Source organism: Physella acuta, unplaced genomic scaffold, assembly GCF_028476545.2.
Source record: "Physella acuta isolate Inbredline_101_S28 unplaced genomic scaffold, ASM2847654v3 ptg000953l, whole genome shotgun sequence".
NCBI lineage: Eukaryota > Metazoa > Mollusca > Gastropoda > Physidae > Physella > Physella acuta.
The window spans coordinates 173,146-199,301 of record NW_026732470.1 but is presented as its reverse complement, the minus strand read 5'-3'; the positions used below and the strand labels follow the sequence as shown (position 1 = coordinate 199,301).

At 32.8% G+C, this 26,156-nt stretch overlaps 1 protein-coding gene across 1 annotated transcript; it reads left to right on the top strand.

Moving 5' to 3' along the window:
- The first annotated feature begins 22,953 nt into the window (after positions 1 to 22,953).
- On the top strand, positions 22,954 to 24,729 carry LOC131953812 (toll-like receptor 4). Its single transcript, XM_059317185.1, has one exon. It carries the CDS (start codon positions 22,954 to 22,956, stop codon positions 24,727 to 24,729), a length of 1,776 nt encoding a protein of 591 aa, XP_059173168.1.
- Positions 24,730 to 26,156: the final 1,427 nt, after the last annotated feature.

Below are 26,156 nucleotides of genomic sequence, written 5' to 3'. Positions count from 1 at the left end.
ACGCTTTAGCAGACTACGAACTTCGTCTCACAAAGCAATCCTCCGAATGACACTATTTAAACGGTATCGATACTTTTTAAACCCCTTTCCGCGCCGATTGATTGATTGTAAAATATAATAAATTTTATGACATTGACGCTTTTAAAAAAAAAGAATACCTACAAAATTGGAGTTTAAATGTTGCTAACGTAATTATCTTGTATTAAATGTTAATACAAAACACATTTATACAAATATGTAACGTTTTGAAGGCCCGCTCTAGTTGTAACTAATTCGCTGTAATCATGATCGAACTGGGAATCGAGCTATTAAAATAAAATACTGTAAAAAGATACACACTTAAACTAAACATGGATCGAGTGTAATATATTTATCTATTTAATTAAATGTACTAGTAGACTTCTTTTTGTTAATTATTAGCAATGTAGAAAATATTGAAAATGGTCTCACAAAGTAGACCAATACTAGTAATATCGATACCTCTTAACATGCATCTCCGTTCAGCCTTAAATCTAGTATTTAAGCCCCGAACTTACTAGTTAATTAATTAGCTCTAAAGGCTTTATACATGATTATTATTGATAAAATTAAAATTAGTGATTCAATTATTGTTTAAATTGTAAGGTTCTTGTTAATTAAACACCATATTGCAATGTCTGTCAACCTATTAAGTAGGCCTATTAAATATACTATATATTTTAAAATAGGCATATCGTTGTTTTCGACTTACTAGCTTATTATTACTCAGTTGTTTTATTAAGCACTCACAAACACACTAGCTTTTGTTTAACTAATAACTGTAATAAATATATTAATATGTTTAATATTATTAAAGTTTATTAACTTTATTAAGCTTATAACTTGATATATTAGTAGTAACATATTTTTTGCGGACGTTACAAAAACCAGTCACTCTTTTAATTAGTGGTATCGATGCCCTTCTTCAAAAGGTCCGTGAATTTTTTTTTTAAATGATAAAATATATTATAAGTAGAACTATTAATTTTTTTTAGCTATCCATTGTCAAAAATTAAATAATATTACTATAATTAACTACTTATGATTTCATTATTTATAGGCAAGACAGAATGGGGAAGAAGAATGCCTTGAATGTAGTAAATCTCTATCAAAGGTATTCTGGTGTAAGTGGTGAAGTGTGAATAGGCAATGTAGTTTATTTGTACTTGTAATAGATTGAGTTAATTGTGAGGTCAAGGGAACTCACTCTCTGTATTAGTATTATATTTATATTGTTATCTTGAGTGATGTCCCTTACATGTTGTTATCTATATATAGTTGTCTCTGGCCACTTCCTTTCTCTCTCTTTGCATCATGGCTGTCTGTAAATAAAGGCTGTTAACAACCAACGCGGCTTCTCGTCAGTCATTACAATCCACCTCATTTGGCGACGAAGGATAAACATCTACTAGAAAGAGCACCTACTTACGCAAAAAAGAGGTTTGCTAGAGCTTATTAGCTAATTATTTCTAGAATTATGGCGCTGTATGGCCAAATAAAAGAATTTGATGCGAATGATGAAATCATTCAAGATTACCTAGAGAGGTTAAGCTTTTACCTAGAAGCAAACAACGTGACGATAGAAGCCAAAAAGAGAGCTATTTTGTTAACAGTCATAGGGCCTCAACAATTTAGGCTACTAAAAGACTTATGCGCACCAGCTAGTCTAACTACCAAGAGCTTTAACGAGCTGAGCAAATTGCTAACAGACCACCATGCGCCCACCCCATCAAAGTTTCTATGTCGAGCTAGATTTGACAGTAGGACTCGTCAACCAAACGAGTCAATATCAGAATATGTTGCTGCTTTACGTCATTTAAGTAGATTCTGTGAATTTGGAGAAACGCTGTCTGACAGACTATGTGAAAAGTTTGTGACAGGTGTAAACAGCCCTGATATTCAAAGAAAGTTGCTGCTCGAGTCAGATCTAAAATTGGAAAAAGCAATACAACTTGCAACTTCAATCCAGCAGTCATCAGATGCGGCGAAATCTCTAACGCCTTCAGGGATCCATGCAGTAAACAGCAGGTTAGTCAATAAACATCAACCCCATCAGAGCATTCCAACTTATGCTAAACAGCCTGCTCGTTCAAATCCTAGATCTAAATCTAGTAATAATTATCAAAAATGTCATCGATGCAAAGGTCCCCAGGCATCTCATCGGTGCAAGTTCAAGTCTGCAACTTGTTATAAGTGCAGTAAGCAAGGTCACATTGCCAAGGCCTGCTTTGCAAAGTCTTCGTCTGTTGCTAAATCTAGCCAGTCAAGACAGTACCGCAACCAAAAGCAGCACTATGTTAACTCTCACCAAGACTACCTAACCCAACCAATGAACCACTCTACCTGTGAAAATGCTCAAATTGATTTGCAGCCGGATTTCAACCTGTTCTCTGTTAAATCAATAAGTCATGCTCCCATCAATGTACCAGTTAATATCAACGGTAAGAGCATCAGCTTCCAACTTGACACTGGAGCATCTCTAACAGTCATAACAAAGAAAGATTTTGACGCTGTCACAGGAGGATCAGTGTCTCTACAGCCGTGTCACAAGTGTCTAACAACATACACTGGTGACAATGTTCCGGTAATAGGAGAGTGTATGGTTCATGTAAGTTATAATGGTCAAAGTGTTAAACTTCCTCTTCTTGTGGTTGAAGGAAATGGGCCGCCATTACTAGGTAGGAACTGGTTAAGTGATCTTAAGTTAAATTGGGAGAGTATTTGTTCATTGAAGAATGTAAAAGAATCTAGTCTTACTTCACTAGATAAAGTTATATCTGAAAATAAATGTGTTTTTGGTAATTCAGGTTTACTAAATGATAGAACAGTGAAGTTAAGCATTAAAGATACAAATCCAAGATACTGCAAAGCTAGAGTTCCACCTTATGCAATGAGGAACAAAATTGAAAATGAGCTAAGTAGATTGGAATCTAATGGCATTATAAAGAAGGTAGACTATTCCGATTGGGCGACACCCATTGTGCCAGTGTTAAAGAAGGATGGTTCTATAAGAATTTGTGGAGACTATAAAACTACACTGAATAAGCAAATAGAGCTAAATAGGTACCCTATACCTAACATTGAGGAAATTTCTTTGAATTTGGCAGGAGGAGACAAATTCACTGAATTAGACTTTAGTCATGCTTACACTCAACTAGAACTGCATCCAGATTCAAAAGTCTATACGACAATAAACACACATAAAGGACTCTACCAATATGAAAGACTATGTTTTGGCATATCATCTAGCCCTGGAATTTTCCAAGCTGTCATGGACAGTATTTTTAAGGACATTCCAAATGTTTGTGTGTACTTTGACAATGTGTACATAACTGGTAAGAATGACACTGAACATCTTAAAACACTTGATAAAGTATTAAAAATTGTTGGTGAAAAAGGTTTAAAGATAAACAAAGATAAATGTCAATTCATGTTGACAGAAATTAGTTTTCTTGGTTATATATTGAGCAAACAAGGCATCAGACCTCAACCTGAGAAAACAAAAGCCATTAAAGAAGCACCCAAACCTGAAAATACCCAACAACTAAGAGCTTTTTTTGGGCTTGATAAATTACTATGCAAATTTCATAGGGAATCTGTCTGGTAAACTATCACCACTGTACAAGCTGCTACAGAAAAATGCAACTTGGCACTGGGGTAAACAACAAGATACTGCTTTTAATACAGCAAAAGAGGCTTTGTCTTCTGACACCTTACTAACTCACTATGACTCAGGGAAAAGACTTATATTAACATGTGATGCTTCACCAGATGGTGTAGGAGCAGTCTTGTCCCACATGGATGAGAAGGGTGACAGACCCATTGCTTTTGCCAGTAGATCTTTGAACCAGGCTGAGAAAAATTATTCTCAGTTAGATAGGGAAGGCTTAGGCATCATTTTTGGTGTTAAGAAATTTCATAAGTTTCTGTTTGGTAGGAAGTTCACCATCTTTACAGATCATAAACCATTGCTAGGTTTATTTGGAGAAAACAAAACCCTACCTGAGCATGCCTCACCAAGAATTCAAAGATGGGCTATCACACTAACTGCATACAAGTATGAATTGAAATACAAACCTGGATCTGAGAATAGTGCAGATAGTCTTAGTAGATTACCTTTAAAAAACCAAAGCCTGAGCTATGTACCAGAAGATGTATTTGTTCTCTTCACTATCATGGATAACTCCAATATAAATGTGAATGATATTAAAAGAGAAACACAAAAAGATGAGTGCTTAATAAAAGTATATGAGTACTGTAAGAATGGTTGGCCTGAAGAGTCTGTGAATGATGACTAAAAGCCATATAAAATAAGAAATTAAAACCCTTTGTGAAGATAATATAAAAGATGGAGAAGATGCAGTCCATTATCAGTCAGAGTTGCCTAAACAAAGTATTTGTAACTTAATAAATGATTATGGTGATATGGCAATTTCAAATGTTTTAAAGAGAATACATTAGTAAGAAGGAATGTGATCATCAAACAACTTTGCTAACATCATTAGCACTTACAGAAACTAAAAGGGTAACATCAAAAGAAAAGAAAAAAAGGTTTTTGCCATTTAATACACCCACTTCAAATACTGGATCACAGTTGCAAAGTGATATGGTCCAGAATATTACTCATAAACAGTATTTTTGATTACCAGGAAAGCACTATCAGATTACCTGAGAAAATTGATCAATCAAAGAAATCTATGTCAGTCAAGGATCTGAATAACAGCATAATACTTTCAGATGCCAATTCAAAAATAGTTCCATTAAATCATGACAAGACATTCATTGAAAGAGAATTTGGTGTTAATAAGAATGTGTATCTAAGAAATTATGGGAGAAAGGAAAAATGGATACCAGGTCAAATTGTTCAATGTACAGGACCTGTGTCTTATAAAGTAAAAACAAATGATAGACTTATTGTCCGTAGACATGCAGACCAGTTAAAAATAACTTGTGCAGATAATAAGTGTGAATCTATCAATCCCACCAAGTCTGATCAGTTCACACCAACTCAGTTTGTTCCACAACCAAGTTCTGTTGATATGAGTGAACCAAGTTGTCTGGAGTCAGAAAATGTAAATTCTGGAGTTAATGATTTAAATCCTAGACCTCCTGAGATAGAGAATCCAGATGGTCAGAATCTTGAGTCACCAAATCAAAAGCCACTGAGAAGGTCAAGCAGGACAATCAAAGTCCCAAATAAGTTAGACCTATGATTCTAAAGGTCAAAAGGACTTTGACATTATTGTTTTGTATTTTGATTATGTTGTAGCATATTGTGCATTGTTTGTAAGAATGTAATCTACCATAGTGTTCATGTTACAATATAATTGGTGATTTTAGGATACTATCAATTGTTCTATTGAGAGATGTGTTATTGTGTTCTAAGGGTAAAGGGATGTAATAGATTGAGTTAATTGTGAGGTCAAGGGAACTCACTCTCTGTATTAGTATTATATTTATATTGTTATCTTGAGTGATGTCCCTTACATGTTGTTATCTATATATAGTTGTCTCTGGCCACTTCCTTTCTCTCTCTTTGCATCATAGCTGTCTGTAAATAAAGGCTGTTAACAACCAACGCGGCTTCTCGTCAGTCATTACAATCCACCTCAGTACTAGAGTCTATATAAAAAATAAAAATATCTCCAAGGTACTTGATGAGATATTAGATAGAAACAGACATAAAAACAACAACAAATTAGTTTGTTAACAGAAACTCTGTAAACAGAATCATAAAAAAATTCATGCTCTTAAAATCAAACCCTGAAAGAAATTGGCAACAGTTGGTTAGTTATTTCAATGAACCTTATGTAGGAATAAACACACAGGCAACACCACTATCTGTGAGAAAAGTTTAAAGCTAAATAAAATAAAACAATGGAGTGGCTTGATGCAAAAAGTATCAATGAACGAAATCAGCTAACTGATTTTGCTATAACTGAAGGTGCTCGCAGGCAAAGATCACACAAAACCCAACAGCGAGAAATTGAAAGTGAAATCATACAAAGAAGAGAAGAATCAATTAAAAAGAAAGAAAATAAAGAAAGAAAGAAGTTAAAGATAGATGTTGATAAGTTGGCAAAAGGTCAGTTATTTATTAATGATGAAATATTCTGCAATGTGGAGACCAGACAAAAACAAGGGTTAGCTAAAATTATCAATGGAGAAGATATGGCTGGCCAACTGCTAAAATACAAGTGGGAATTTATAAATGACAATGACACTTTTTTTTTTGGTAGAATAGTCTTAAGACTCTCAGCTAGTGAGACAAAACTTGATAGATTTGTAATTGCTTATTGAAAGTTATTGGTCAGTTGATGAGGAAAATGGTGAAGATTCAGAACTCAATGTAGCTACTTTAATAACTGATATGATCAGTAAGCATCTGTTGTTTGAGTTTTAATTTACAAGTTCCTTTACAAGTTATATTGTACAATATTTAATAAACTAAAGCTATATCCATTGCAATGTTCCTTTAGAAGTTATATTGTACAATTTTTAACAAATTAAAGCTATATCCATTGCAATGCACAAAGTTAATCTCTTTATAAAACACAAGAATTTATATATACATTTTTGTGACTGCTCCTTGTTCAACAAAATACAATTCTAAGTTCATATTTGTCAATATCATAACTATAAATCTAATAATAATATATGCATCTGATTAGCAGGACTGACCAGATATGTAGTTATGATATATCTGATTATTCCTGCAAATCAGATGCATGTATTAATATATTCATAAATAATCAGCCTTTAGCTTATTCATTTGACTTTGAGACTACACATCCTACACTGTACACAAAACTAGCCAGATTATTGCTTCTATTAACACTTGACTCTTAAAATTAAAAGCTTGTAAACTTTGGGACTTTCCTATATTATATTTAATAAAATAAACAGACACACTGAATTTGTTTTATTCTATTTTTAATGTAGGCATAAGTTTCCATGTATGCTATAATAATAAATACTGTAACTTGTTCTGTTTCTTAACATTTTTAAACTACTCTTTATTGTGCCATGATTTAAACCATTAATAATAATATCCATGTTTACTTGTTTAGGCCTATCTTTAATTAATCAAGTTTTGTCATGATGCATATTTTTTTTTAAATGTCTCTCAATAGATCTAGAATCTAGAACGCGCCCTTAAAACATCGATGCTGGTTGCATTCCACCAACCCGTAATAGATTTCACGTAAGGCCAGGGCTCATCGTAGATCATGAACAATCAGGGTTGAATTTTGGAGTAGAGCTAGACCTAGCTAGATGTAGATCTTTGTTGTTTTAAATTAATTTAATTTTAATGCACCATGCAGGTGTCCGTAAAAAATTCAATAATCGTGAATTTCATTTAAATCTAGATCTAGTTAAACTTTAGAGTTTAGACATATGAATGATGGCGATGGGGGTTGAGTCTAGGTCTAGATCTAGAACTCTATATCAAGATTCTAGGGTAGAGTCTAGCTATTTAGTTTAGTACTAGATCTAGATTTAGATCTAGTTTTAGGCTTTTTTATTATTATTAAGCTTTCATTGACAGTTTAATCTAGCTTTGGTATTTCCTTAAGCGTAAATATATATAAAGCTAATAAACTAGATTGTTTAAAAACATTTTATTACAATTTATTTAGTCTTACGTAACCTACTCTCTTCGCTCTAGCCTAGACGCGCGCAAAGTTAAACCTAAGCGAAGCTAGGCAGTATGCCTAGTTTTCTAAATAAATTCCATTTCGTTCGAGGGTGGAGGGCGGTAGACTTTCTTCGGATTCGAGGGGTTGGGATGTGGAGGGGGGGGGGCTCTCAGTTTTTCCCGACAATATGCCTTGAAGAAATTCTCGTTCGCACCTCTACTAGTCCGTACCTCCCCAAGCACCGTTTAAGCGTAAACAAATACATGACTAAACATTGCTTTATATCTTTTTTGAATAAAATAAACTTGAGCACCAACAGTCTATGTCTATAGTCTGACGTCAAGAGATGTCTATACTATATTTCTGCCGTCATGAAATCTATAATGGAGAATTTTACAAACCTACAGTTGCAAAATAGCCACACTACATTCTTGTTTGTCGCTAGCGATATGAATGAAGTGTAGCATTTCTGTCACCGTGTGTTTAAGTGGTAGAGTCTATGGAACTAGATTTGCTGAGAGATATATAAGAAACGTTTTGAACAAGGCTAAAACAAATCATGGCATCAGTTGTTTTTGTTTTTTTTTAATTATATTCTTTGTATGCAAACTTTGAGTGCAATTGCATGACACCTTAACTTAAGAACTGATGATTTATACTGACTTAGCTCTTGTCCCTTGATTTCAAGGGATCCAAAAATAACTTATTATTAAATACAGAAAGTCGCAGTCCTCAAGCGGAAGTTTTAAACCTTAAGCAAATCGGCAAATCTTTAAGCTATTGCTTTCAATACCATTTAGAGTAAAAAAAAACATTTTTTTAAAATCCAAGATTAAAAAAAAATAGACAAAATATACCCTAATACTAATACTTATGTTAAGTATCATAAGTAAAACAATCTTATTTTTGTGTGCATAGTATTATTATTTTCTTTTTTTATAAAAGACATAAGACATTTGTTTTTCCCCTGGTTACAATGAAACTAAAAATGGGAAGCAATCAATACAAACAAATAACTGATGCAAATCAAATCTATTTTTCAAAAATGCTTTATATTCAATGGTATGCATGTTTTATTTCGCTTATTATATTTATAACTAGCGAGTTTGTTTATTTACAAAATAAGCATCAAATCCATGTGCCAATTGGAGAATGAAACTCAGGATCTTTTGTACTGGTATGTGCGTTGATTTTAAAATTACAAACTAATTTTGAGCATATATGTATTATTAAGTAGTTACCATTTCTTTTGATAGTAAGACGATTCATGTACAATTGATAAAAATGTATATTCACCAATTTATTGATTTTTTAACTAAACCTTCTTGAATATTAAAAATATTTAAGTTCCAAAGTCGAAACAAAAGAAAAGTAAATTTGATTTCTCAGCTCTAATAGGGTGTTGCAGTGGAGTCCAAATGGAGTCCTGCCGGTTGGCGTTTTTTTTAAACCAAATCTGAATATTTTTAATTAAATCTTTTTTTTTTAAGTTAGGAAAGCTACTTTCGCTTTTGGCTTCAAAACAAACTCAAGTTTTAGAATCAGAATTTTATGAATTTAGATCTAGAAATAGAGATAGAATCTAGATTCTAAATCTAGATTAGATAAATAACTGACTTTGCAGATTTTAATATAGAATCTAGATCTAGAATTTTATTTAGAATACAACCGACTCGTTAGATTTAGTTTTAGTTTGAGAGGTGTAGGGACCGTAGTTTAAAGAAGACTGAAAAGACTAGACGTAAAGTCAAGTGACCAAGTCTAAAGAATTAAGAACTTTAGTGTACTAACTTAGTAATTAGTAATTAATATTAATGATACGTCATACACTAAGTTATAAACAGACGGCCTAGACATAATATTATAACAAATCGTCAAATAGTAGTATTTAGTATTATTTCCTACTAGATAGGCCGTTCGGTTCAACGCTTCCGGGTTTGTCATTTTTGTGGCATCTCACGGCTCATGCGCTTACTCAAAATGGCGACCAGTTTCGCTTTCACTAAACGGTAGAGGGATAAAACTAATAATAACGAGGCCATCGTTAATTTTAGACATCGGAACTATCCGTTTCTATTTCAGTCTGTTATTTAAGAATTCCCAGATGTACTTTTGACCTAATTTCTTTATTTGTATTTAACGAGGCCGTCGAGAGAAAGTCACGCTTACTTAGCTTGCGTTTCAAGTCGAATAAACTAAAGCAGGTGCGTTATCCAATAACTTTTTTATTAGACCCAATTTTTATAACATCTTTACTATCAAATAAAAATAGAATTGTTTAATATAATTAGGCTGACAACAATGCTTTTCATGCTGTAAGTAATAATGCCATTTTATTATATTCTTGTTTGGTGAAAACGAGGCGCGGGAAAATGTGTGCCGCGTAAGAATCCAATCATTTGGCTAGATTTATGACTGTTTTTATGTCACACCTAAAAATAGAATGTTTACGCTTTCTTCGTTGATGATCGTTTTTATTATTTTTTAAATTGAAAGTATGAATTATTAGTTAGATTGCAGATTTTGTAACTTGGTATACTTACCAGTAGCGTACGCAGGGGGGGAGCAGGGGGAGCGGCCGCTCCTCCTCTGGCCATTTTCAGCAAAGTGGCGCCTTTTTGGAAACTTTTTAAACTCAAAGTTTTAAACAATGATAATTGTTAAAAAAATATTTTTGGTCGGCACATCTATGTAAATCACAAGATTTCTTTTTACATGCAGCAATTAAGCATTATTGTACTAGTCTACGTACTATTGTACTAGTGTCTACGTTTACAACACGTATTAACAGCTGCATCAGTTTGCCATTCTAAAAATAACCATTACGATGCATTGGAATGTTTTAAAAACCTCTACGGGTAGTACCACTTGGCAAGAGGGGTGTTAAGTTTAAGGCAACTGTATAATGTATTTGCTTACGAATAATTGCATTAGAAAATGTTATACATAAAACTTCACACATAATTACTTTATAGATACAGTTTGAATCGTGTGATTAATTTTTTGAAAATTACAATACAGAAACAAATACAACTGATGTGGCACCTCTATTTAAATTTACTTATGGGCAAGCTACGTAGCGGTGGGGAAATTTTGACACGGTCAACAACGTCATTGTCATCACGATGAAGTAGTAGTATTCTTACAGTTTGGGCGATAGTGATACGATTACAAATTATATGAAACTGTTACAACCCCTCTCCCCTATGGACCCCTCTGTAAAAAAAAAATAGTCATAATACCACTGCCACTTATTTAAATCTATTTCTGAATCAGTATACATGTGTTAAATATATGTATGTTTAGAACAGTCATCTAAAAACTGACGCTATGTTCACTCTGAGTTCACTCTCCCCCCCCCCCCACACCTCACCACCACAATTGTGTAGAGCGACATTAATGTCACACCTAGGTATACACTCGGTTGGATAATTGACCTAAAGTGACCGGACAGTAAAAAGGTGTGTGAGCAATACAGTGATCTAACCCATACCTATCACTGTGTTAAAAAATGATCTTTAAGAAACACAAGAAGCAGTACTAAATTTAAAAAATATATGATCTGAACTAAAATACCGATGTTTAGTTAAATGTAGGCTGTTATTCCAAAGGTATTTCTTTACATCGAAAAGCGTGCTTTTATACCAACTCTGATTTCAAAAACTTTCATTATGCTGTAATACTTTAGCATTTATGATGACGATATATTTATTTCTGATTACAGACAAAAACATTTTGTTAACACGAATAGTGCTAAACAATTTCATTATATTCTAAAATAATTATTTATTTGTTTTGACATTTATAATTAAATGTGTAGATATATACATATTTATATTAAGAGAGTGATTATTTCCCCTATTTCACTTGTCTTAAATAATTTCCCAGGAATTATAATGTAAGACATTTTTTTTACAAGAATTACCAAACAGATTGTGTTACGTTCATTGTTTTTGGTTGTAGTGTGTATATTTTGTTGTTTTTTTTTGTTTAGATTGATACAATTTTGTTTTGTCGGCCTACATTGTGTGTTTTTTCTTATATCTCCATAGTGCTACTTTCAATTTATACAGCTAGTAATTATATATATATATATATATATATATATATATATATATATATATATATATATATATATATATAATACACGTATATAGAACGTATTAAAAATTCGGCGCCTTTTTTTGCTCTTTTCGCTCCCCCTACAACGAAAACCTGGATACGCCTCTGATACTTACCCTTTATCAATTTTAAAAACATAGCATGCTGATTGTAAACAAATATAGTCATAAAACACAGAAATATAAAGTTATAATTGCGATGTACCACACCCGGGCCACACCCCCTCAAGAAAGCATGTGTTTATTAAGCTGTTTATCTTACTTTACAACTGTAATTAAAATTAAATTTCAAATTTTTATCACTTATTGGGTAAGATTAAGCACGTTTACCAAAAATAAAAAAAATAAAAAAGCAAATTCTGTTTTAATGAAGGTCACGGGTGAAGTTTTTTTTTTCCTTCTGTCACGTTCAGTGGAGGGTGCCACAGGCTGACCTGACTTTGGAATTTTTTTCAGTAATAATGACTTTGCACAGAAAAATAAAATATGCTAAATTAGCTTAGTTTACTAGTGTTCTAGCTATTATTGATACATTTTTAATAAAAAAAATCATTCTGTAATTCTCATCAAAAAGCCTACTACTAGATCTACTGATACTAGCCTTTTACTAGGGCCTAAGTATTTTATTTAGATTCTAATTCTAGATCTCTATCTCTATGCCTTATTTTAGTTATATACTAGTATATACTAGTATATAGTATTAAGTATATAAATATATATATAAGCTACTATAGTTAGACTATTATATTATAAGTATAGTAGTAGGCTTACGTAATTTTTATTTTCTTTTATAGTAAACTACATGAATACTTTTATTCATAGGTGTTTGTATTAGTTTAGTACTTAATTAATAAGTAGTTAGTATTTAAGCTAGTAATAATAGAATAATAAGCTAGATTTTCTATTGGCTAGACTAAACTAATAGCCTACTCTACTTTTAGTCACTAGTGGCAAATTACAGATCTACAAACATTTTGTAAAACAGAAACCTTTGGCCTTTAGACTTAACTTTTGAATTTAGGCCCATAAATTTTTCTTTAGACTTTCTTTTGCGTAGAAACTTTAGGCCTAATTAGTAATTAAATTAGTAATTAGGCCCTATGTATTAATCCTATTAACATAGTTAATTATAGGCCCCAAATTTAAATTAGATCTATTTTTAGTAATAAAGACTTTGCCTTTATTCATTTTAATAAATAGGCCCCCATTTTAAATCAATGCCATATTTTTAAAAATAATTCCTTTTACTTTTCCTAGTACTTTTTTTTAGTACTAGATCTAGAAGCAGATAAACTAGATATTATTACACAGTAGGCTAGGCCTAATAACCATAATTACTAATTAGTCATCTGCTTAGTAGTTAGTCCTCGTAGACATAGTTATAGCTATATAGACATGTTATAGTGTACCAGTATTACTAGATCAAATTTTATATCAAGTAGTAGCTCTAGAAATTAAAATTTTGATTTAAGCACAAAGTGAGCCTAAAAATTGGATTAATCTAATAGTGCTAACATAAATTAGTTTAATTTTAATAAGGTTTGTTTGGCTTTGTGTTACTGTCATTGTGCTTTTAATTTAACATTGAAAATTTAATTCCAAGATTTAAAAAAAAAATCATCAACTTCAATTAATCTATATCGCTAAATTCATATTGCTATACAAGGCCTACTTAGTAGAAATTAAATATGCTATTAATTACAGTATTCTGCCTATATCACTCAGAATAAACAGATATGATTAAATAGTAGTAGGCCTAATGTATATTACATTGTTTTAGAATAATTTCTCTTGCTTTACAGTAAGCATGTATTTTAGTGTCTGTCTACAATATGTAATATTTATTTTTAGTGTTAATGAAAGTATCATTCCACAGATGAAGTATGTTCCACTTGTAATAATAATGTCTTGTTTCTTTGACTTAGGCTAATAAAACAGTTGTGTGGTTTACACTTAAAAGTCAGTATCTCAAGCCAGTTACCCTTAATGTACTCAAGCCCTCAAACCACTTCTCTGGATTAGCAATTGTGTGCTCTACTGCTTGACCAATGAATCCCAATTTAGTATTTGTAGGTCATTGTAAAAATATATATTGATATATCCTAAATAAATTCTTTTATTTTGATCAAGCATTAACATTTATTTTATTTGTATTGAGTGTTGTTTTAATACGTTCTTTGTGTGTGTGTTAGTTCAATAATTTTGAAAAGCTGTAGTGATTGAGGATACTAAACAGTGTTTTTAACTTGCAAATTTTATATGAAGCAAAACACACTGGCGCTAGACTGCTAACCCAACAGTATCAAGTTGAATTGAGGTTTAAGTCAGTAAAAAGTCCCTGAGTGCACCCAGCAATGAGGGGTACCTAACTCACATCATCGCTTCATATGCCTAAGTCACAGAAACAGGTGAACTCATTGCAGTCTGATCCATGAACCAACAGGCTAGAAACATGAACTTTACAACTTTCACTGTAGTTTACAATATTTTCATACACTAACAATAACAATTACAATCAATAAACAAATTCAATGATTAAGACAAGCTCAATTTTTATTAAATAAATTAATAATTTATTAAGTATTTAAAGATAAAGGCACTTTATTTAATGTAATATTTGTCCCATAATTTCAGGGAATTTAATGTTTTTCTTGCATCAAATATTGTTATTCACAAATTGCAGACTCAGATGAAGTCTTCATTCTAAAACACATTTTGATTTCCTGTGTTTTGTTGATAGTCTTAGATAAGGTTGCCTGGAACATGTGAAGGGTACTTTCTTCTGTGTTTACTAGAGGTCTATATGCACTGATTTCATTCAGGTATTCTGAAAAATAGATTTAATTTACACACAATATTTATACTTAAAATTTTGTCTTATAATCATAGTTTACATTATCAAGCGTATCAAAAATATAAATAAAATTGCAATTAAAACTAGCCATTAAATCTATAACTTCAGGTCAATATTGACAAATCTATTACTAAATCCAAACTCTAGTTCTAATAACCATAATTCAATGCCTACAAAATAACTGGGTCTTGCTAGATTTACACACACATATACTTGCTACATCTAGATTTCTAAGTAACCATATGCCTACTACTCTAGTTAGTAGCAGACTTTCTTAATCTTTAGCAGTCAACTAAACTTTAAATCTACTTCTTAAATCAAATCTAGATAGGTTCGCAGTAGCAACAGATGTCAACATTTTAATTTTATTAATATTATTACAACTATTGCCTACTAAATTACTAAACTAAATAATTCTAGATTTAGATTTCTCTAGTTACTAACTAGATTTAGCACTGTTGTTAACTAGCTAGATTTAGAAAAAAAAATTAAAGACTCACAGACCTACTCACTGGATCTAGAATTATAATTATTTATTAATTATCATTAGGTCATAGATCTATATTATTAACATTTTAATTTATTACACTCAGTAACTACGCTCAAGTGAACTACACTAACATCCTCAGTAGTCTACAGTCTACACTTAGACTAGTCGAAGTCACTACTTACTAAGTTACTAGATCTAAGTACTAAGTAGTACTTAGTACTTAGATCTAGATCTAGTAACTTAGATCTCTACAAACACACACTAAAAAAATCTAGGCCTAATCACTGTCATTTTTTATTTAGAGGGATTAGTATAGTTAAGGAAGTATAAAGAACAGATTTAGGATCAGGTAGATTGAGATCTATTAGTACTATTACTATTACTATTAGATCTAGATCTAGTTGCAATATGCTGAAGTAAAGAGTAAAGTCGAACTTGATAAACGTTTGTTTACTGTTTACCAAATCGTCCAGTAGGAGTAATGTCCCCTGGGGCTAGGCTTGCTAGGTCTTACATTAACTTTAAAAAATAATTAATTTACTTACCGCCACAAAACTTTTCTGTCAGAAGTGAATGCAAATACATTACTTCCCAACCGTACGTACACAATAGACTTGAAATTTTGTATATTTGTTGCATATTGGGAGTTCATGATGAGTTTAAAATGCTGAAGCGAAGTCAAGAAACAAGCAGCCGCCATGTTTTTTTTATCAATGGGAATCATCATCACAATAATTCATTTAGTTTGGAAAATTTAATCTCTCCCTGGCGGAAGTTTTTCCAAAACTTGGAATGGATTAATGAATTAATATTATTAATTATTTCAAAAATTATTTTCAATAGTTTCTCTTGAATTAAAAAATTCAAAACACGTAGAAATAGATACTTAATATTTTGTTTTAATTTTTGACAGCTAAAACATAATTTTAGCGCTTGCCAATTAATTTATATAATTTTTTGAAAAATAGCATGTTATATAGCAAAGTATTACTGCAACACCCTATATTCAAAACAATGTTTACAAAATAACGAAACATGAACACGGACAAAAATGTACCTCTCTTTCAGTTTTAAAATGTTCTTCTTTAGTCAACTCGATGGTGTACATTAAACTTAAAGACAGACATGTTTATAATTTACGAATGGTCTCATTTACTTTTCGGTAATATTGCGGCGGACGTAGGTATCGCGTGATTTAGGTCACGTGTTTGCAAGGACTCTATTAGTAATTGTAAAGGTCGAGCATATTCGTATTATTAACAGTTGTCTTTTGTTAATTAAAATGAAGTTTATTGTTTACTGTCCCTACCAAAAACAAAGTGCTGAGAACATATTTTATTGTTTAGTGTCCCTACCAAAAAACAAAGTGTCGAGAACATATTTTATTGTTTAGTGTCCCTACCAAAAACAAAGTGCTGAGAACATATTTTATTGTTTAGTGTCCCTACCAAAAAACAAAGTGTCGAGAACATATTTTATTGTTTACTGTCCCTACCAAAAACAAAGTGCTGAGAACATATTTTATTGTTTACTGTCCCTACCAAAAACAAAGTGTCGCGAACATATTCGAATTTAATTTGGCGCTGCCTCATTCGCACCGCTTCGATAAATATTGGCTAAAAATGTACAGCGTATACGTTCTGTTGACTGCCGACCTTTATTACCTTAGTTTAATACTACCCTTGGCAGTCGAATTAAAGGAATTCCTTTAGATCGCACAGATCGCCATTTTGAATGCGGACCTGTACAACGCGATGGCGGATGTTTACATACTGAACGATCCGTGACGTCATATGCAACAATAGACGAAAGCATTAACCAAGGCCTAAACAGCCATTCCCAGTCATTTACATTATACTTAATTTCAGAGTTATGTCTGGTAATTCTATTTCATTGTTTGTCTTCATTTTTACTTTCTCGTATATACGTAGTATAGAGAAAGTATTGTAATCGTGCACAAAAATAACATGAAATATTGACAGTTTTCACCGTTTTACTCCTCAGTCCTTCATCACATCCAGAGTATAGAGAACTTATTTTGATCAGGCAAAAATTATAAATACAAATATATAAACGTTTTGGCGTTTTATGCGTTATCGAGTCGTAAAAACTGGACTTTGCAATTATGTCCGTATGTCTGTGTGTCTGCGAGTAAACACGATAACTTGAGTACCGTTACAGCTAGGTTGATGAAATTTCATATTTACGTATTTTATCAAAATCGTAGATCCTGATCAACTTTTGAGCGATTTCCGATAACCGGAAGTGTTACTCTTTCTACTTTAATTTTTTCAAAAGCCTATAAGTTGCGTACTATTTTAGATAGATGCATGAAATTTCACACGTAAGTAAAAGATCTAATTCTCTACCTTCTGTCAAATTTTGAGTGATTTCCGTTGACCGGCAGTACTAATTTACGCTATTTCTGATTTCTCAAAAAAAAAAAACGCATGTAAATTTATAAAGCACTAATAATATCCCGCACTTTTATATACATTTTATTAGGCGTTCACTTGGTGTGGGACGTAGTGAGTGGTCTAGCGGTAGAAAGCTGGACTGATAACCCGTTAGTATCGAGTTCGAATCCGAGTTCAAGTCAGTAGACCGTCCCTGAGTTCACCCAACTCTGATCGGTACCTAACTCCTGTTAGGGGAAGTAAAGGCGGCTGGGCATAGTGCTGACCACACTATTTCTTCATATGCCGAGGTCACAGAAACAAGTGAACTCTACTTCACTTGCCCCATAGACCGTCAGGTTTGAAAGGGAAAATTTTCACTTGGTGTGCAATTCTTTTTTTTACGAGATTCTATTCTATTATAAAAAGTTTAAGTAATTTAAAATGGATAACAAATATTGTCTATGTCCTGAGTTGCCATCCCTCGTAATTTTATATTAGAATATTCGAGAAAGTTTAGGGGAGATCACTCCCGGTTTATTTATTTATTTGCTCCGTGAACTGTTCAGCTGCCGTCCAAAATCGTCAAGAACCCGTCAATTAGTGTCCACTATATCATCTCGTTTTTATTTGGTCTAGGGATGTGCCGCATGAATTTTCAGTCAACTAGATTTCCAGAGATTTTAACACATGTGATGGATGAGTCTAGCAGTTATTGTTCTATCCTACAGGTATAGAATAGCCTCATTGTCTACTTGTTTGCCGATAACGATTTGGGTGAAGTGTGGAGATTCATCCACGGAGTGATTTGGTCTCACGATAATGATGCAGGCGTTTTTTTTTTTGGCACATAAAATCTAAGAGAGGGTCCTCTAATAGCGCTTTGAGTATATTATTATCAACGTACAGTAACGAGTTCAATTTATATAGTTGTTATTTGATGATATGTTTTACTTACATGTTTAGCAATCTTTGCGTTTTTTTTCTTCTCGGTCATAACTAGTAATATAATCATTTTTTTTTTAAAATATATATTATGTTTGACAAAATCGTCTATGACGGTAAAAGTGTTAAACCACCATCTTGCCCTGCCTTTAACTCTACCATTTACCTGTATTCTTATTATTAAGTACCTGTTCTGCTTACCTGAAATCGTTGTAAAGTTGAGAGAAACTACTAATGTGATATAATTTAATATGATATAATTTAATATGTTATGTACGGAACATGCGAGTGCTATCAGCCGTGACAAAGCGCTAACGTTGTGTAGCATCATGTAACACCTGAGTGCCATTTAGAAAACCCCAGCTATTAAAGCATGATTCATTCATGAATCGGCGGTTCACACGCTCTGACTTTGTAAATATTCCTATTTAGACCTAGTAATCTATTGAGCAGATGAAGTAGAGCTCTTTTTTCTTATACCCGGCGTATGAAGTATTGTGTGGTCAGCTTTACATACAGCAGTCTTACCTTCCCCTGCGTAAGTCAGGTACACATCAATCAACAACTTATTACTAATCCATGTATTGCATTGTTCTTTCATTTCGATTAAGTCGACATCCGTAATTTTCATTGGACAAGGTAATAGGTAATGTATTAAAGGAGGCCTTTTCCCACGTTTTCTTTAACTTGCTTTAGCGTCTGTTTGTTTGTTTGTTTGTCTTTCAAACAAATCTTGCGATCAAAATGTCGGGCACTTCCCAGTTAGCTAGCGCGCTGAAATTTTCAGGGAAGCTTTGTTTCTGATGACAATACAATATTCAATTATTATTATTACTAAATTTATCAAATGAAACATTTTATTGATCATTTTAGACTCCTATTGATTTGTACAAAAAACGACATAACCTAGTAATTGTAATTTGATAAAAACAAGGTTCGGTACTTTCCTCTTCTGGCTTACTGAAAAACAAATGAAAAATCATGAAGAAGGGAGCACGCGATTGGCTGAGTAGTGGTCACGCGGTGTTTGTGTACAAACCTATGCAAATCTGACTGATCCGGAAGTAGAATGTTGATGTTCGATTTGCACGCGAGGGCAAAATGGTGAAAGAAACGGCAACACAGAAGAAACTTCGATTGGAAAAGGCACGCCAGAAGTATCAGGAGAAGTGCAATGCAGAATACAGATTGGAAAATCCTCCTAAACGACCAAAAATTATGGAAGAAGGTGAGTATCAGAAGAAGCTTGAAAAAGATCGAAACCGAAAATCTGCTGCTTTAGCGAAGGAGACAAAAATGAAAAACGTGGGGCGCCGTGATTTTCTTACAGTTTCTAATACTGTTGACACTCTACATGCTCCCTAATAAAACTCAATAGTATTATCTAATCAATAGTAATATAACTTTTACATCTTATATTAACAATGACCGATAAAAACTTTTACTTCGGCGCCCCACGTTTTTCATTTTTTGTCATAATGCTCACGCAGTTTGCGATCGCTTATAGTAGAGTGATCGCTTGCATTATTGTGATGTATAGCATTTATTTTCTACTCTTTAGTTCAATCAGAAAACGTGTTTTTTTTAAAAATGTTAATGATAGTTATTTTATGTGTATGCTTTAGAAGAAACTATAATTAGTATTACATTTGTGGGCCTCGACTATACAAAAGTCAGTGTATAACTTTACTATAAACGACTCATATTATGTATCCATTATACACATATAAGGGTGTGTCACCACTATACAATACACACGATTTGCTTCCCTATGCAATACACACAATATGTTTCTCTATACATGAAAAAGGATGAGTCTCCAATATACAAAAGTCAAATTGTAACCCCCTATACAAGAGTGAGGATGTCTCCACTATACAAGAGTCAATATCTGTCTCCATTATACATGACACATAATTTGTCTCCCAATGAATGACACAGTGTGTGCCTCCACAATACAAGATTTAATGTGTCTCCATTAAACTATACTCATGATTGTCTCCTTATACATGGCACATGATGTATCTCAAATATACAAAAGTCAAGATGTGTCTCCACTATACAAGAGTCAATGTGTATCTCCACTATACATAACTGTGATGACGCTAGTTTAAGTCAAGTAGATAAACAGACTATAGCTAGCTGGGTGGAGACCAATGGACGTACAGGAGCTGACCGGTCACGTGGGACGGTCAGCTGACCACTGAGGCGTGGGCTAGTAGTAGATTAGCACAGAAGGTGTTAGGAAGCGGTCAGAGACGGTCGAGAAATGTAGTTAGTTAGGAGTTGATAATTAGCTAGCGAGGAGAGCAGAATGTGTTAGGTTGTATTAGGGAGCAGACGTAGTTATGTAGAGAACAGTTATATAGTGTTAGGATTGGTCATGGGAGTGTGTAGTTAGTAGTAGTAGTAGTAAACAGTATACAGTAAAGAATGGATTAGTTAGGTTAGGTAGGAAGCTGATTATTAATTTTAATAAAGAACATTGTATTTTGAACTTGAACTCTCAAAATCTTTTCTGTCTCTTGTTGGTCTGTCTTGTATGGATATTTCATCATCAATTCATATACCTTCAAAACTGGGAGATTCCCACTTAAAAATCCCCACCTTCAAATAACACAGGATGTAGGTCTCCACTATACAAGAATCAGGGTGTGCCACATTATACATGACACATGATGTGTCTCCTTATACATGAAACAGGATGTGTACAACTTTCCCATGGCAAACACTATTCACAGTTATGATAATCTCCACCTTTTGAATAACCACGCCTGATTATTTTAGTAACTGACTGACATAAGGAAATTCCAATTATAATAACAAATTAACGTCCTTGAATACTTTACCAGAAGTATAGCACATCACGTAGTTAGGGGATTTTCTACAGTTACTTAGACACAGCATTTATAAATCTTGAAACGTACCTAAACCTAACGCTAAATCAAGCATTACCTGAAAGCTTTAAACTAAACTCATTAAACATAGCCTCTGTCTGAGAAGTAATAAAACTAGCCCTAAACCTGGATTTAACTTAAACATAGCTCTAAAGTTTAACTCATTAAATAAGCTTTAACTTGTTCTTATTCTCATTTTCATCATAAACAGAACAATTAGAAATGGGAAAACCCATGCCATGTAAAAGTGTACAGCAAATAAATAAGACCCGTACATCTATTTTCAAAATTATTTTTAAAAGTCGGTCGAGGCTAGCACACACACACACACACACACACACATATATATATATATATATATATATATATATATATATATATATATATATATATATATATATATATATATATATAAATATATATATATATATATATATATATATATATATATATATATATATATATATATATATATATATATATATATAAACAAGGACTTTCCCCGTGTCTTAAATCTCACAGCTACAAAATTACAAAATTAAGCAATGAAGTAACTTAAGTATCGCAGCATTACTTAGTGGATCAGTTTTTCTTCTTTTCTGACCGTCTTAAGTATTCATCGAAGGGGCAAATATTTTTTTAAACTGAAAAGATATTTTAAAATTCGATAAGGTCACTGAGCATGTAGGTTTACAAACTTGATGTTTCAGTTTGCTGAGCTGTAGTGTGCTATTCTGTGCATAGTTTTATCAAATAAAGATATGCGTTATAAGGTGGTTCAAAATTTGTAATGATAGACGCAACCACTAGTAAATAGAATTTAAAAAAAAAAAACATTGATGTTATATGTAGCTTGAATCAAAGATTTCTTGTCCTTAGCGTCGTGCTAAAACTAAACGGACTAGAACTACACTACAAAATATACAACACGACAAAATGGCGCTGTGGTAGACTGTCAAGGTCGTAATCTTGGCAGAGTTGACGTTTCCTGGTTTCCCAAAAATACGACCACCATTTTATTAGGCAACAACTTTTTGACCTCTGTTCCTGCGATCTTTGTCGACCTAGGTTACCTACGTCGGCTCGACTTGTCTAGCAACATAATTGAAAGTCTAACTTTTTCTGGCCTAGAGAAATTAGAATATCTAAATTTAAATTACAATCCACTAATTATACACAACTTTTCTAAAGAAATATTCGCACCTCTAAAAAGCCTTTCCGTGTTGTCACTGGATCAAGATGGTTATTTTAACCTGCCGTCTTATCCAAATGATATTTTCTCAAGTTTGATTAAGCTAGACACATTAACCATTAGCTGTTTCGGTGGTGAATTATACTTTGGTGAAGAGTCGAAAAATTTGACATCATTTTCAACATTAATAATAAGAGGGCATTTAAATCGGATTACTAACTCAAGTTTCAAAAACATAAATCAGATTAAATATTTAGAAATCAATGGCATAACTTCCAAATTGTTGATTGATGAATCGCCTTTCGTGGGTTTAAATAATCTAAATAGTCTAAATTTTCAAAATGTTGGCGTGCAGCTAAAAAGTGTACTTTTTATGTTAAAAGACTTGGTTAATATAACGATGGATACGATTATTCTGAATACTATCCGCATGGTTCAAGGTGATTCTTACAACACTCTTATCACGGGAGATGCCATCCTTACACGCAAGTCTACAAAATACTTAAGGCAAATATGCGTGGCACATGTTTCAATGCAGAGATGTTTAATTTTTGTCATTATGGACGGCGCCTTATCAAGCCCATTATGGGACCGGTGCTTGAAAAGTATTAATTTGAATAAAAACCAAATCTATGGTACCAAGCCGATTGTGTATCAATTACTTAACATGAAACATATAGAGACCATCATGATAGAATTTTACAATACATTTGAACCAAAAACCAAATCAGTCATGGAAATTGAAAATATTGATCAATGTAAAAGTGGTAAAGGAACAAGGAGTAAAAACTCTTACAGTGTTGGGAGTAGTATGCTCTCACAACGAGGTACTAAGTTCGTTGAGAAGGGTATCATTATCTACATGTCAAGCTCGCTACGTTATTTAGATTTTAAAAGATTGTTCTCGTCGCTTTCTTTTGATCTTCCAATTACTATTGTGGGAGCTAACAATTTATGTTCTATAGATATTTCCGAATCTTCTGGAGAGATCTATACAAGCACAGTGAAAGGTTTGGATAATTTAAAAATACTTATATTATCTGGCAACCATATTAACGTTTTAAGCTATTCCTTTTTTGACACGATGCCAGGTCTAGAAGCGTTGGACTTGTCTAGAAATCAGTTACCAAATGATTTTATGTCAAACTTCGGAGACAGGCTGTTTCAAAAACTCACAAACCTTCAACAACTTGAACTGTCGTTCAACTCTTTAAACTCATTGAGCTCAAAGACGTTTTTGTATAATAGAAATCTAAGAGAGTTGTTTCTTGCTGGGAATAGATTTCGACAAATTCCGTTCGACCTACAATACACCCCAAACTTGAGGGTTTTGGATCTGAGGTTCAACGACCTGATCACTCTTACAGCTGATGTGAGATACAGTTTAGAAAAGCTGGCTACAGACAACAAGGGGTTTAATTTGTATTTAGAAGGGAACATTTTATCCTGTGGCTGCCATGACATCCAATTCCTTCTGTGGATGAAGCTGACAATTGTAAATATGGATCTGGATAGAAACTATTCTTGTATTGACACTGACGGGGTTTCTAGATATACAGAAATCATAACAGATCTTGGAGCATATTGGCGACAATGTACGGGAGAGTCTTTTCTTTGGTTTTCTATTATAATGTTCTGTTTAATGTTCATTGGGTTTTTGCTGTGTTTTTTTGTTACCAAATATAAAACGTACATCATTTCTGGACTGCTGAATTCGTTTAGTGAAACCTTTCTAAAGAAACCTTCCAACTACGAGATTGGTGTCTTCATTGGTTATGCTGATAGAGATTACCAGTTCGCTTGTCATGACCTCAGGCAGTTTATCGAGGACACGCTGGGGTTAACGACCTTTATTCGTGACCGTGACCTCTCACCTTCAACTGACCTGGCCTCTGCCACTGTGCAGGCTATTGACAGAAGTTGGCGCGTTCTTCTGGTTGTCAACGAAACGTTTTTGTCACGTGACCGCTGGTTCTTGTTCATCTGTAGAGCAGCCACATCTGCTTTGACGTCTGCTAACCCTAAAAGGATTGTCGTTCTTGTTGAGCACCAGTTACGTCACCGTCTGCCAGCCGAACTGTCGAGAGTTGTTTTGGAGGATAACATTGTTGTTTCCAGAGGAAATTTATTAGACTATGAGCTGAAGGAAAATCTAAGAACAAGATTGGTAGAGTAGAACCACTTAACACAAGTTTAAATAATGTTTGCTGTATATTTCTTTGGCTGGGCAGTTCAAATCTTTCATTAAAAATAGCATCAAATTAAAACTGAATTTCATTGTACCAACAAAAAAATAATTAATTATAAACATGTTAGATGTATGGCTATTACATTAGAATGAACTAATCTATAACTGTAATAATAGTCGTTTTGTTTATTCAATTAAAAAAAAACAATGGTGTATTATTTATTTTTAATGTACGTTAAATAAATTTAAATAAAAATAGCTGTTATTTACTTTCATTTTTTTTCGATTTTATGAATATTATCTTTCTGTTATACACACCTATATATATATATATATATATATATATATATATATATATATATATATATATATATATATATATATATATATATATATATATATATATATATATAAATTTAAATATATATTTATATATATATATATATATCTATTATTTATTTAAACATGCACTGATACTTTAAAATAACATGCCGTAAATTTGATACTGAAAGTGTATGACCTATTAGTGGATGATATGAATGTATGACTCGTAAAACACATGGTTACGACTGACAGTGCATCAATACAGTGTTTATTCAACCGTTTCACAAACAATCTACTGCATTCATGTTCATACTTTGAATTCCCCTAAGATTTAACCAGGGCGGCAGGTATTATAGTTATGTAAACTTCTTGGTAAATAGGCATGTGAAAATGGTGGTTGGGTGACATCGTTAAGGATGTTTTCAAAAGCTTTTTTTTTTGTTGCCTTTAGTCCATATTAGTCAATGTTGAAGCTAGATGGTTCGGGGGAGGTGGTGAAGGGCCCTATGGACAGCACCCAACGGACTAGAAAAATATTGAAAACACAGTTGCATTTTTAAAAAACCTTGTCCAAACGAATTTTTGAAATGTTTCTACATCGAAATTTTGTCGCAAAAATAAATATTGTTAAAGGATAAAGACTGATAAGAAGCGTCCCGACATTTTCCAAATTGTGAAGGGGCGGGGCCGTTTTTTATAATTGTGAATAACAATTAAATCTATGGATATTTGAGGTGTAAATGTGATGGTTCTCTCTGACAATATTCACAACAAGTGAGATCTTAAGCAATTTATAATTTAAACACCAAGATGAACACAATTTTAAAGGTAACAATGTTTTTTTTAAACTTGTTTTCATTGACCATTGATGTCTGCTATCATTTCATTCAAAATTGTTTTTCTTCAAATTTTAATAGTTGATATTTTTTTATTGCTTGATTTTTTTCTGGTGCTATTTTGTTATGTTTTTTTTGGTTTGCATGTGGGTGTTATATCTATATGCAACAGTACGTTTGAACTTGAAATGATTAAACTCACTGAAATGTTCCACAACATAAGAAACGCCTTTAAATATCACATAACAGGTCCAG

Bases quoted from the DNA above. Each gene is read 5' to 3' on its own strand.
- LOC131953812 (XM_059317185.1), top strand. From the start codon at position 22,954: ATGGATACGATTATTCTGAATACTATCCGCATGGTTCAAGGTGATTCT.